Source organism: Gymnoscopelus braueri (assembly GCF_963280865.1).
Source record: "Gymnoscopelus braueri genome assembly, chromosome: 4".
Classification (NCBI taxonomy): domain Eukaryota; kingdom Metazoa; phylum Chordata; class Actinopteri; order Myctophiformes; family Myctophidae; genus Gymnoscopelus; species Gymnoscopelus braueri.
The window spans coordinates 42659369-42672254 of record NC_137605.1 but is presented as its reverse complement, the minus strand read 5'-3'; the positions used below and the strand labels follow the sequence as shown (position 1 = coordinate 42672254).

The 12886-nt window shown below is 39.5% G+C and overlaps 1 protein-coding gene across 1 annotated transcript; it reads right to left on the bottom strand.

Moving 5' to 3' along the window:
- Nucleotides 1-2872: 2872 nt before the first annotated feature.
- LOC308084433 (2-iminobutanoate/2-iminopropanoate deaminase-like) lies at nucleotides 2873-12870 on the bottom strand. The gene is made up of 6 exons (XM_080427090.1): nucleotides 12722-12870; nucleotides 11861-11966; nucleotides 5897-5951; nucleotides 5704-5772; nucleotides 3469-3524; nucleotides 2873-3375 (listed from the first exon to the last, which is right to left on the bottom strand). Exons 1-6 carry the CDS (start codon nucleotides 12784-12786, stop codon nucleotides 3316-3318), a joined length of 411 nt encoding a protein of 136 aa, XP_080283216.1. The 5' UTR covers nucleotides 12787-12870; the 3' UTR covers nucleotides 2873-3315.
- Between the last annotated feature and the right edge of the window lie 16 nt (nucleotides 12871-12886).

Here is a 12886-nt window from a genome sequence, read left to right as displayed (position 1 = left end):
ATGCTTTACAATAGGTAAAGATCTATTTCGGAACAACCGCAACAGAGGAAATTATAATTACATGTTCGATTAACGTGATCTACAGATAATTTGATTTGTGTGCTTTATGTAATGGCACATATTTCATCAGATGGTGTTATTGGTGCCTCTTGGGATGCAACAAGAAAGCTTAAACTAAACTAGGATGACCCATGAAATCAGAGGTCCCTTGATTAACTCTTGGATTACTGCTTAAACACTGCATTAAGTTTCAAATGTATCTTCTCATAGAAGACGAGGATGAATAACAAAGTATTGTACAAAACAGGCATTGCCAAATCATTACTTACAAACCCATTTGTGAGTAACTTTCATTTCTGGTGTTAAGCTTTGACTTTAATAGGACCAGTTACCATTTGCAGACAGGTGCTCTTTCATGGCGGTTTTGAAGGAGGGTAAGGAGTCACACTTTTTGATGTTTGTTGGTAGGGCATTCCACATTCTGGTGGCATACCAGTAGAACGAATTTGACACCATGTTTGTGCCGAATCTGGGTTGGGTGAGATAAGTGGAGCTCCCTCAGGTATTGTGTCTTTTACGCTATTGAAGTAGTGTGACAGGTACATGGGCATCCCTGTTTTCTTGCGTATCTTGAAGACCAGGCCCAACGCAAGTTGCTTTACTCTGTCCTCTACCCTGAGCCATCCAACCCTAGCTTAATGAACAGGGATTAGAATCAATAGAATAAAGCAACACTGTGTGTGTCCACCACTGGGTCTTGTAAACGTGATCCACTTCCCCTGTTTTAAAATAGGATTTTTCACTGAGAAAACACCTGCCAGGAGCCAAATACACCTAATATGTGCTGTCGTAACATTAACCACAGGCCAGCTGAACCTGATGCACTACTTATCTCCATGAAAGTGAGCTCTATTCAGAAACTGCATTGTCATCAATCCCATTTTCAGATAAGTCATATCTTGTACAGCTTCATGAGAGAAAACTTGCACACAGTGAATTAATTACTACTTCAACAAGTGTAAGCTTCTATGTGGAATATATTATATTATATTATATAATTATAATTATGAATGCAATGAAGTAGAGCGGTACCTTTGGTATTTTTTTTAAGTTGAATGCATTTACTTGGTTTCATGGTCATTCTCTCATCACTAATAGTTAAAAGATTCCACATTTTGTTCACACACAATCAGATATGTAACCCCAATAAAACTAAAATATTAAGTTAAGCAGTAGAAATGCAGTGGTGTTAAAGCGGCACTATGTAACGTTTTCTTTATGAATAAAATGTCATTTTGTCCAATCTGTATATGAGTATATGTTAATACAATATAACTTATACAATTGGGGTGGCTGTATTTTGTAGCCCTGCTCTTCTGTTGAGACATTTAGATCGTGCCAAAGGTCATGTCTCACCTAGACACGGGATCTGACAAAATTCTGACTTGATGGTCAAGATTAAATTTATCCCCTCAGCAAGCAGGGAGGTTCTATTAGCTCAATGGTAACATTTTCAGCACTTGCACAGGAAACCGGGTTCAAATCCAGGGTAGAAGAGTAAAGTTACAGAGCTCAGCTTTAAATGTACTATTGATCAGAGCTAACTATGGTACATGGGTGGTTTCTATACATATATTATATATATTTTTAGATGTCTTTATATTTTTGGTGAAATATTACAAATTAATTATTAATGATCATGTTTGGATGAAAGATTCAACTAATACTAATACTTGACTAATACGATATTCCTAACTTGCCATCTTGCTATTTCATACAACCATCTTTCACAACCGTAGATACATCTTTTTCTTGTTATGGAGGGAATATAAAATAGTGGACTTAAAGGCTTTACTGAGTCTGGGGATCTTATCATTTGATGCCATAAGCACTGATGACAGAAATAGTTCAAGAGCATTGCAAACATCATACACCATCCTGAACATTAATATGATGGAACTATTGGTTTTACATGCCCTGTTTACGTACCAAACTTTAGTTCCTTATAGTAGATATGGGTGTAACATGTTTTTTTAAAGAGCTACTGTATGGTATATGCATGTTTGTTTCTCTATATCATTTTGTGTTAACTAGTTGATCATTTGATGTCATTAAAAAAATGGAAAAAACATACTCTGAACATGAGGAGATAATTTGGTAAACTTATCTCACCATTGGTTCTACACAGTAGTGTTACAAGGCATCAGAGAACTTCTAATATCCCACGCACATTATAATTAATTCAATTGCACCATGATATGCACTTAACATTAACTAACATTGGTTCTGCATACTAATGTATGTTAGAAGTCCAGTGGTTACCAGAAAATATTCTCTTGATTCTATGAAATCTGAAGAAAGTTGTTGGGCTCAAGTTTTAGTTTGATCTTTGATATCTCTTCTGGTATCAATGCAAGGCCTTGAAAAGTTGACATTCTATAATGCAATTCTGAGCTTTGTCTGTAATGCTACTTACTTACCTGTTTAATGTACAGTACAGTCCTGGGGCGTGATGGAGGGGGGGCACCACAGCAGCACGTTGTGGTGTGCTCAATTATCTCTTCCCCTATAACACCAAAGTAAGTGTCTACCTCTCAAGGAACCAGTGGACTGAAACCAGTAGTGTTACTGTACTAGACAAGTTACTGTTAACCGTTCTGAAACCTTTTGTACTTTTCTGTTTAACACAGTCCATATATATAGATGGATTATCAGAAAAATGCATACCTACAATATGTAGCTAATATTATTAGTATTAAAGAACAAAACACTAAATGCACCTGCCACAAAATAAGCTTACAGGTCTGTCATGCATGTAAAAACAAAACAACCTCCAAGTGAATTAACCAAATGTATTGTGCTTTAATTATTGTCCAATATCCGGCATGGGACAGACTGTCGCTAGTATGACTGCTAACAGAAGTAACACAATACAGCAAACAAGAGAAGGTTCTTCTCAGCTATACATGTCCTACCATGCCTGACGTAGCTGAAATAAGAGCTGATACAACATAAAGTGTGGGGGTAATAGTTTAGAAGCTGTTTCAAAACATGCATTTTAATGAGGTGAAAGTGGCCTGAACAATCCTGTACTTACAGAACAGTGGTGAAACAAGAAAGACCTCTTGTATAATATCCAAGCATGACTTGATTACAAGACTGATATCATGAGCCTTGTGACAGAAAGACATTGATGTCTTAATATTTGATAACATTTTTTAAAATATAAAAATTAAAAATTCAGAGGAAACTATTCTGAACCACATGATTTACAGATCATATATGTTCAATTTTTCGATCCTGTGAGTGTTTACATTAGGAGGCATCAGTGAGAGGACCCAACACGGCTATAGCCTCAATCTCTACAAGTCCACCCTAGAAGGAGAAAGAGAAGAAAATCAGTAATGATTTTTGGATCAAGCACCATCTAATGTATGTGTGAGTGGTAAAATCCGTACAGGTACTCACTCTGGGTAAACCAGCTACCTGGTAGGCAGCCCTGGCGGGGAAGTTGGTGCTGAAAACTGTATCAAGTATTACATAACAGAGGATAAAATGAACAATATATATACAGTAGATAAACATAAATTCATACGCACGTGTATGAACGCACGCACGCACGCACGCACGCACGCACGCACGCACGCACACACACACGCACGCACGCACGCACGCACACAGACACAGACACACACACACACACACACACACACACACACACACACACACACACACACACACACACTTTAACCATTTATTTATGTCCACATAAAGGAGAAACATACAGTACAGGGACACAAATATTATAGGTGCAGTAAGATTACATTCACAAAATCATGGCATATGTCTTCATGATACAAAAAGCATGTCACTCAGTATACTCTATGGGTATAAGTAACAGCGTCTCCGCCATATATGGCGGCTGCCAATTATAGCAGAGACAGCACAGTACTTTGCCAGCCTTTTTGCCTCCTTTTTGGGCATCCCAAGTTGCCCCCCCTAACAACCAGTCAGTGGGTATAATGTCCTAGGCTGCCAAATATAAAAACAAATAGTCAGCACCTACAACCTAGCTCTGAGATGGTATGTAGGAGTGGTTGGTATTTAATGACCTTGGTCATAGGCTAAGGTCAAAGGTGCATGCCATCTCTAATACAGACACTTCCCTGGACTCTTCATCAACCACAATAACATCTGGTGTACTAGCTGTCAAAGATGTAAAGATGTCTGGGTTATCACAGAGATGGAACTTGGATGAAAAGACACAGGAATGTTTGTACATTCTCACTGTAGATGCATCACACACACACACACACACACACACACACACACACACACACACACACACACACACACACACACACACACACACACACACACACACACACACACACACACACACACACACACACACACACACACACACACACACACACACACACAGTTTGTAAGATAGACAGGAAGTAGTTAGTCAGTTCAAACCAGGTTTTAACATGAATAGAACTGCTACTTGCAGTGATTGAACTCATGATCTGTGGTTATCATCTCACAAGACGAGGACAGATGTGTGCTACACGTTAAGACCAACGATAGATGTTTTAGTGGCATGACAGAATCTCCATTCATCTGTGCTACAGCACTGGTTGCAACCACGATGTTTCACATGGAGTCAAGTGTGTACATTCTATTTATCAAGGCTATAAAAACATTTATATGTAGAGTACAGTATGTACATGATCTGTCTGATCTTGCAGTCTTCTTTTTCTCAACTGTTTTCTGCGTGATACCACGCATGATACCACCACATGACTTGCCCTGCCAAAAGCGCACATAAAATGTCCTGTTATTCATGAGGTTTCAGCAAAAACCTGTTTATCAAAATAAATTTGAATTTGTTAATCAGGCCAGCAACAGAGCTTTACAGAGTTTAACGCTGCACAGTATTCTACAGGAAGAACTTTCTCTTCATAGAACACACCGTAAAATTATCTTATATTTGTAACTCTGAGAGTATCACACAGGTCCATTTAGTTACATTATTTTGTACACTCTCAGGATTACATTAACACTGAGGATTTTACTGTGTAGTTATCAGATGTGGCCTGTTAGCTTCCACCTACTGTAGTACAAGACCTGACCCCTTGGCAGCAGAAGCTCATGTTTCATCCTGTGCAGTGGCATGGCACATCACTGTTTCTCAGTTGCCGGGTAGAAATAACAGCATGCTTTAGCACTGTGCTTTACAGCACACTGTTACAGGTTTGTGAATTGTGCTGAATGTTGCAAATAAAAGTATGTGATCTGCTTCAACAACATCCAATGTATCTCAGAAGAAAATAAGACTCAAGATTTTGTCTACAATTAGACTCAATATTTGTTCAACAGAAAACAAAGTAAGGAAGTATAAATGAGTAATTAAAAACAAACAAGCAATAAATAAATCATTGCATTGTTGTTGATCATGTTTAAGACTAATGGTTAAGATAACAATCAGGCAGTTTTCTGAACTACTTGAAAGTGAAACCCCCACACTACAACTAATGTGGCCCTAGTTCATGTAAGTTCTTTGGTCTACACTGACACCCAGTGGAAGAAGTGTGTAGTGCAAGATGTTGCAAGGCCACTTGAAAATGATGCAACGTAACAAGATATTGCATTGATTGACTCATTGGAAAAAACTAAAAAAATATATGTTATACTTACACTGTTTATAAACATCATTCACATTGGTGAAGTCATTCATGTCAGCTAGAAGCACCGTGGTTTTGACAACTATGGAAAGAAAGACAAAATACTATATGGGAGCCCTACAACATCAGGTGTAAAGGTCGGCCTACATGTGCCATTTAAAATGAACAAATGCAGGCACTGATTTTCAGATAATTTTCAGACTCACCATTCTCATAACTGCACCCTGCGGCTTTAAGGATTTCACCCATATTCACAAGAGCCTGTTTGGACAAATTGTAAGAGTTTTTAGGAGTATCAGGCTAATTTCTGTGTGCGCTGACCTAATCAAACAAAGCTGGGGTCAATTCCCTGTCCATCTAAATATTTAAAATGCCTACAGTGTGTGCAATCTATTTACAAAACCTTCATTCTCGTCATTTCTTTGGTCGGTTTGATGTGATAACCATATGATTGCTAAATGTACTGATGGCACCTTCACTAATTATATAGTATAGAATGAAGAGTGAACAGTTTTTTTTCTTTTTTTTTTTTTCTCGTATAATTTAGAGTAGGCAAATATTTTAACCCCCTTTTCTCCACAATGTTGCAACTGCTGTCTCAAATATTTGCTTCTGGGGGTCCCTGGAACAAAATATTTTGAGATATTTTTTATTATTATATTATATTTTAATTATGTTTTTTTTCAAAATTTAGATTTTCTTTTTAGAATCGGCCTCAGGTCTTAATGGGTTAATGACCTGGTAACCTAAGATGATGTGTCAATGTCATTTACTGGGAAGTCGGTGGTCAAGAAATTCCACAATAAAGGGAGTTCGAATCTCAAGAAGCGGAAGTGTACCGGATGGCCTGGTTGAGTCATCATTACTAGTTAATGTGCCCATATAATCGCATGTGTCTGCTCATTCATACATACGTTACAAATCATTATATCAGTTAACATGAGTTTAATATAGAAGGTCGGATAAAGTAAGAGAACAGAATAAGGGTAACCGTGGGATAGGAATAGATCAGTGGTTCTCAACCTTTTTTGAGCTTTTTTGGACCACCACTAGCATATTTCCGTTGAATAATGACTGTTAAGTGCTTGATATAATTTGTTGCGTGTAGTATTGTGCAAGAAAGGAATTATATCAAGCCCTTAACAGTCATGTAATTTCCCCCCACACCACATCTATTAATTCAAATATTTTCTTACATTTGATGGATATTATTTTAACATATTTTAATACATTTAACAAAGGTACAATGTATGTATGTATTGACCACCTGTAGACCTAATTATCCCATGGACCACTAGTAGTCTGTGGACTATTGGCTGAGAAACAGTGTTATAAAGCACTGTAAGTATTTATTTAGTTAGTTCTTATAACTATAATTATAAGCAGATTCTAGTGCATTATAAGTATATTTATAATGCATTATAGTGCATTATATAATGAATTATAAAGATGGGATGCATATCAAGTGTTACCAAAAAAGCTAATCTTAGCCCATATCCCCACCCAACACAACAGTGGTCCCCAGGTTGATTCTCAGTCAGGGTGGTGGTCCCTGGTTCACCATCAGTTGAAAACCCCCTACCCTAGACTCCGAGGTGGTGGGCAGGCATTTTACCACTGCACCACCTGAGCGCCAGAGAGTGAACTGTTGAATCAAGTCCTGCCATCATGTAAGCACAGTGTAACGGAAGAAGTGAACCAATCAAAAACCACATAGTCTAATTCAGGGTGCTTACTGCTTTCACATAATTATGTCCCCTTTCAGCCCTCAAAACGAACTCAGGCTGTTTAGGGAGATTCTTTTTGCACATATGTGAACACTCCAAATGAACTCAGACCGCTTTGAGGCGAACCGTACTGAGTTGGGTTCGCTTCTCGTCCCTGGTGCGGTTCGCTTTAACATGTGCAGTGTGAACATAAAGCGCTCCAGGTAAAGTCCGTGAGCCAGGACCCCAAATATGGGGTCATCAGTACCATCTGGGGGGAATAATTCTCATATTGATTTTTGGGTAGGTATACACCCCTAGAGCTAGGAAAAATGTGATAGCCTTGCATTGGTGGTAGCTATCTGTGTGTTATCACTCCTTTTATAACCACAAGCCAAAACACAGTTTTCAAAATCCGAAAGAAGCATTCTACTTCAAACTGATGGTTCTCTCTTATTATTGACCCTCTCTCTCTGAAAAATAGTTGGGATAAAGCTCAGACTATATATTGTTCAGAATTGTAAAATTAGCATATCTAGAATATTTTTCTATTACAGGCAGTGACAACATAGTGACTATATGTGACATGAGATGTACTTCGGTTTTAATGAAAGATGGAACACAAAGGGTTCCTTTGTAAATTACCTAAAGATTTAAAACCATGTTTACATACATAGATTCTAAGGAAATGTATTATGAAATTCAATAAACAGAATATAGTGCAAGTGTGTAAGAAAATATCCAAAATGGCCACTAAACACACGCCTGGCAATTTTTTACTTGTAATCCGCTTGTCTTAGAATGCCTCTGTGTAATACCTATTTTTTTAGGGTTTTCATGTGTAGAATCCATTCCTGTTTTTTTTTTATATCAGGTCAATCATGTCAAAGGTCAGGTCAAGGTTAAATTTTACCTCTGGGAGAACAACAAATGGAAACAACTTGATGAACTTTCATTCAATTTGTTTTGTGAAAAGTGTCATTAACATGTCACAAGAACTGGTATTCATAATAACCTGAATGTAAAATGATATAACGGCAAATATGTATCTTTTGCAACTACATCTGTATTCTCCAACCCACATCCTGTTCTACCTCATCCTTACAAGTATCCTCCTTATTGACATCACTCCTCATCTGTAGCATGAACATATCATCAGTAACCATCTTCACCAGAGCAGTTACAGTACATCAGTGATGTACTTCTCACTCTCTGTGCCCTACATTGATATTGCACCATGTCACATAGCTCTGACGGTGCTGGTTCACCCTTAGCAATGACAGGAACAGGAATATCCTGGATCTCCCATCCAAATTGTGTGACATCAAACGACTTGTCAGGTGGAGCTTGGTGGTCTGCCACTTTCCACAACATCACTTGTAAATGAGCCCACATGTGGTGCAACAGGTTGGTCGGTGTTGGACGAAGGGCCATTGACTTGTGGCAACCACCTCACCCAGCACATCAGGGTAGCCTGGGAAGTTCCCTGCCAGCAAAGTGTTGTGTGCTCTGATCTTGCCTTTGCCATACATATAAGACTGTCCCATCACAATGCTCCATCTGTACTTTACACTGTAGGTCCACCTGATACACCCCAATACACCAACACGACAAGAACATCAGTTAAATCACTGAGCATGTGTATCACACCCTTTCCAGAGATGGCTGCATCAGGGATATAGGAAATCATGGTGATGTCTGCCTCATCATGACTAAATGCAGTATCTATCGTCAGCACTGAAGGTGTACAACATGCTCAACGGCTTCTGCTTAATGTTCTTACTCTTCATGATGACATCTCATGTGGGTGATCTTTCTGTGTGTGAGGATACACCCCAATATTTTATGACCAAGACACACCAGTGCTTCAACTCTCCCTCTACTGTTTCTGCACATTTTGGGGAAGGCTTCAGTCCACTCCACTCACATGCATCATGACAGCATCTTTCCTGATCGTTATGGCAGTCTGCTCCCCAGACTGGTGAGCAGAGACAGTGATCCAGAATCCATCATGGTGCTGACAGACAAGGTCTAGCTTAGCCTCTATGGCATGGAGCACATGCATCTTCGGCAGGCACTGGGTTAGATATCAAGCACACTGCACATGGCCAGCACGGAAGAAGTGCTTCAGTCATGTGCTTCATGAGAGAAAAGGTGAAGTTAATGTCAATGTGTCTCCCTGCACATTCAAACTGGTGGATGTGAAGTGTAGGAAGAAGTTGTCTACCCACTGTCAGCCAGTAGGATGGAAATGCGCAGTGTCCAGGTAGGCTACTGCTGTATCTGTTCAAATGTCTTTGGCCAAGTTGAGAGAAACCACTTCAAGAGTGCTGCTGACTCAGGACTGACCACTGAACTTGCCTGTCATGTTCTGCAACCACATGCATTTCCACTTCCAGTGCTGAACCTTGCATCAGTTTTGCAATGCAGCTGAAGAATGACTGTATAACATGCATCCCACCGGGATGCACAATTACATTATAGAGCTTTTCTGGCTGATTCCATACCTGCAAGGTGTCAACAAACGGCTCCATGTCAATTGTGAGGTGAATAGGGCCTACTGTACATGTCAACCAGTGACCATATCTGCTGCCTGCTTGGACACCTGGTTGGACGATAAGGTGCGAGAGAGACCTTGACCTGACCTTTAGCACATAGGCCAAAGACTGACCAGCAAGTGAAAATATAACAGTAGAAATAGATTCTACACCTATGAACGCCCCCCCGCCCCAGGTCCCCATATGAATCACCATAAGTTCACAGATTCCCTCACACAACTGCAATATTTTGTTGTTTTTAACATAATTTAGTACAATGGAACATCACCATGGGATGGACACCATCTTTGATTTGGCAATAAATAATTAACTGATGGTAATTTCACTGATTCAGCCATATTTCTTGAACCCTAAAACCTAGTTTTAGACACCAAAACCACCTTTCTAGGTTGAACAGTATCATAAAGCCATTTAAGCTCATGGCAGTCATATTGGACGCCATCTTGAAAATGATGGCTTTACGAGAAATATCATTTCTTAGATTTTTTTTTATGTTCTTAAGCATGCCTAGACGTACCAGAACCAATTGAAAAACCTTTTGTATATTTTTTTTGGGGGGGTTAATAGTATGTTTTCATAGATTGACCCATGTCATTTTCGCCTAGTGTTATAAAATAAAATGCATGATAGCACCCATAAAGCTACCATTGGTGCAAGGCTATCACATATTTTCTAACTCTAGACATGCATACCTTGACAAAAATCACTATGAGCATTATTCCCCTCAGCTGGTACTGACCAACCCCCCTGGCTCACGGACTTAAGGTGGCCTTTTGACAGTTTTAACCCTCTAGAGGCCATGGGTCTTCAACAGGGCGTCCGGGACCTAGTCTAGGGCACTGGTTCTCAAAGTGTGGTCCGGGGACCCCCATCGGTCCCTGGGGGGGTTCAAGGGGGTCCCCAGCTAAATGTGTTAATACAGCACCACAATCATTTTAACCACTTTATTCATTTATACATTGGCTATATATGCACAGCGCGTCACTTCATGGCGTGCTGCGAGCTTGTACATCTGCTATTTTTGAACATTTAAAAAGAATCTTGAAAGTGTTGAATAATTAAGACTTTTCTTTTTACATAAATCTTCTCTTCTGGGGTCCCTGGCACAATTATTTTTTTAATTAATAGAAAAGATGTAACGTGTAAACAAATAAACAACAATATTTACGAAACGCTGATAATAGTGCTGTCAAACTATTCTATGAAGCTATATGAAATCTATGAAAAGTTGAATCTGCAACACAGTTTTATGCAATAGAGTGGGGGTCCTGCTTCATCTCTCTCTCAGCTAAGGGAGCCTTGGCCTGAAATGTGTTGAAGACCCCTGCTCTATGCTTGTAGATATGCTCCATCAGCTATTATTGATAGCCACTCTCATGGTTTGTTTACATTTTACAGTACAATGTAGCAATAAAGTGTTACACAAAGGTTTTGTAGCGATAAAGTATGGCACAAAATCCAATATTTTAGCAGACAAAGCTCCACTGAAGCGCATAGCCTACAGTAGATATTAGATCTACTGTACGTGCATTAGCAAGTACAGCAAGGTACAGCAACGGCTGAACGGCCATCTTGTTTCAGGAGAAAACTACCCATAATAAATCAAAGCAGGTACAGGTCTGAGCTCACATGAATTACATAATGTGAACAGAAAGAGGACTGAGGCCCCTTCAGGGCTGAAGTGGACCAGAAAGAGAACTGAGTTCTCTTTCATGAGAACTGACGATGTGAACACAAAAATAACTGAGTTCCTTTTCTTTTGTCCCACTCCTTGGTCCTCTTGAGGAGGCCTCAGTTTGGTTCGTTTTAAAAGGGACATAATATGCGAAAGCACCCGAAAAGTGTTCCAGGTTTTAGTTTCTCGTATTGTCTTGAGATTTACTGAGGGGCGGTTCTGACCAATCACCTGTCTGGCCTGGGCCTGAACACCTCCTTCAACCAGCTGTCCATTGGCAGGGTCCATACCCAGCTGTCCTGAGACATACATGGTCCGATCAACCACCACCGCTTGGCTGGATAAGACACAATAAGAGAAGAACAGTATCACTGATAAATGGATCCGATCATATTTTCTGAAGTGGACAGTCTTTTCTCCCTTTCATTTAGTTTTGTAGAAGCATTGTTCTGGAGGAAGGTTTTTCAACCACTATAACATTACTGAGAATAGCCTAAAGATGAAAGTGAATATTTGAAACCATTTAACTCCTTTTGACCAGAAATTGTACAAACACATTTTATTATTGTAACACATTGTTATTCTTTGAAGCGGATTGTTTTGACACACTGAAATCTAAATTGTTGATCTATAATCAACCATTGGTCATTCAACCAGACAGTAGTTAAACAATACCCCAGCAAGGCTGAGATCCTCAAACTGCCTTCTGCTGCCAACCATGGACAGCACTGCCACTCAGTAGGAGAACTCAGTAGTTAGTTCTCCTACAACCTGTACTTTGTCCCCAAATGCAGTTCTCATTTGCCCCCTCCCCCCTCCTCCTGCCCACACACTATTGGACAAAATGCACACACCCCTAAAATAGTCCAAAAGAATAATACATAATAACACCTGTGGAAAAACTTGAGTGAAAGTATGCTCCACATAAACTCTAATCTCTAATCCTATTTGTTGTTGTTTGATCGGATGGAAGTAACAGGGACTATTGATTATTAAGATGTGAGCTGTCAGTCACTGACTGGACACATATGATGTCAGTCACTGACTGGACACACATGACACTTGGACCAAGTTCATAACTCTACACCTCACCTGTAAGGGCCAATAGCTGCAGGTGCTTTCGCTGTGTGGATTATCCTCCTGATGATCGCAGCCATGATGATATAAACAGTATGTTTGATCTGTAGATGAAATACAAATAACTGCTTTACTTTACAGGGAAGACAGAGGTAAAGATGACATGTACACATGGACTGT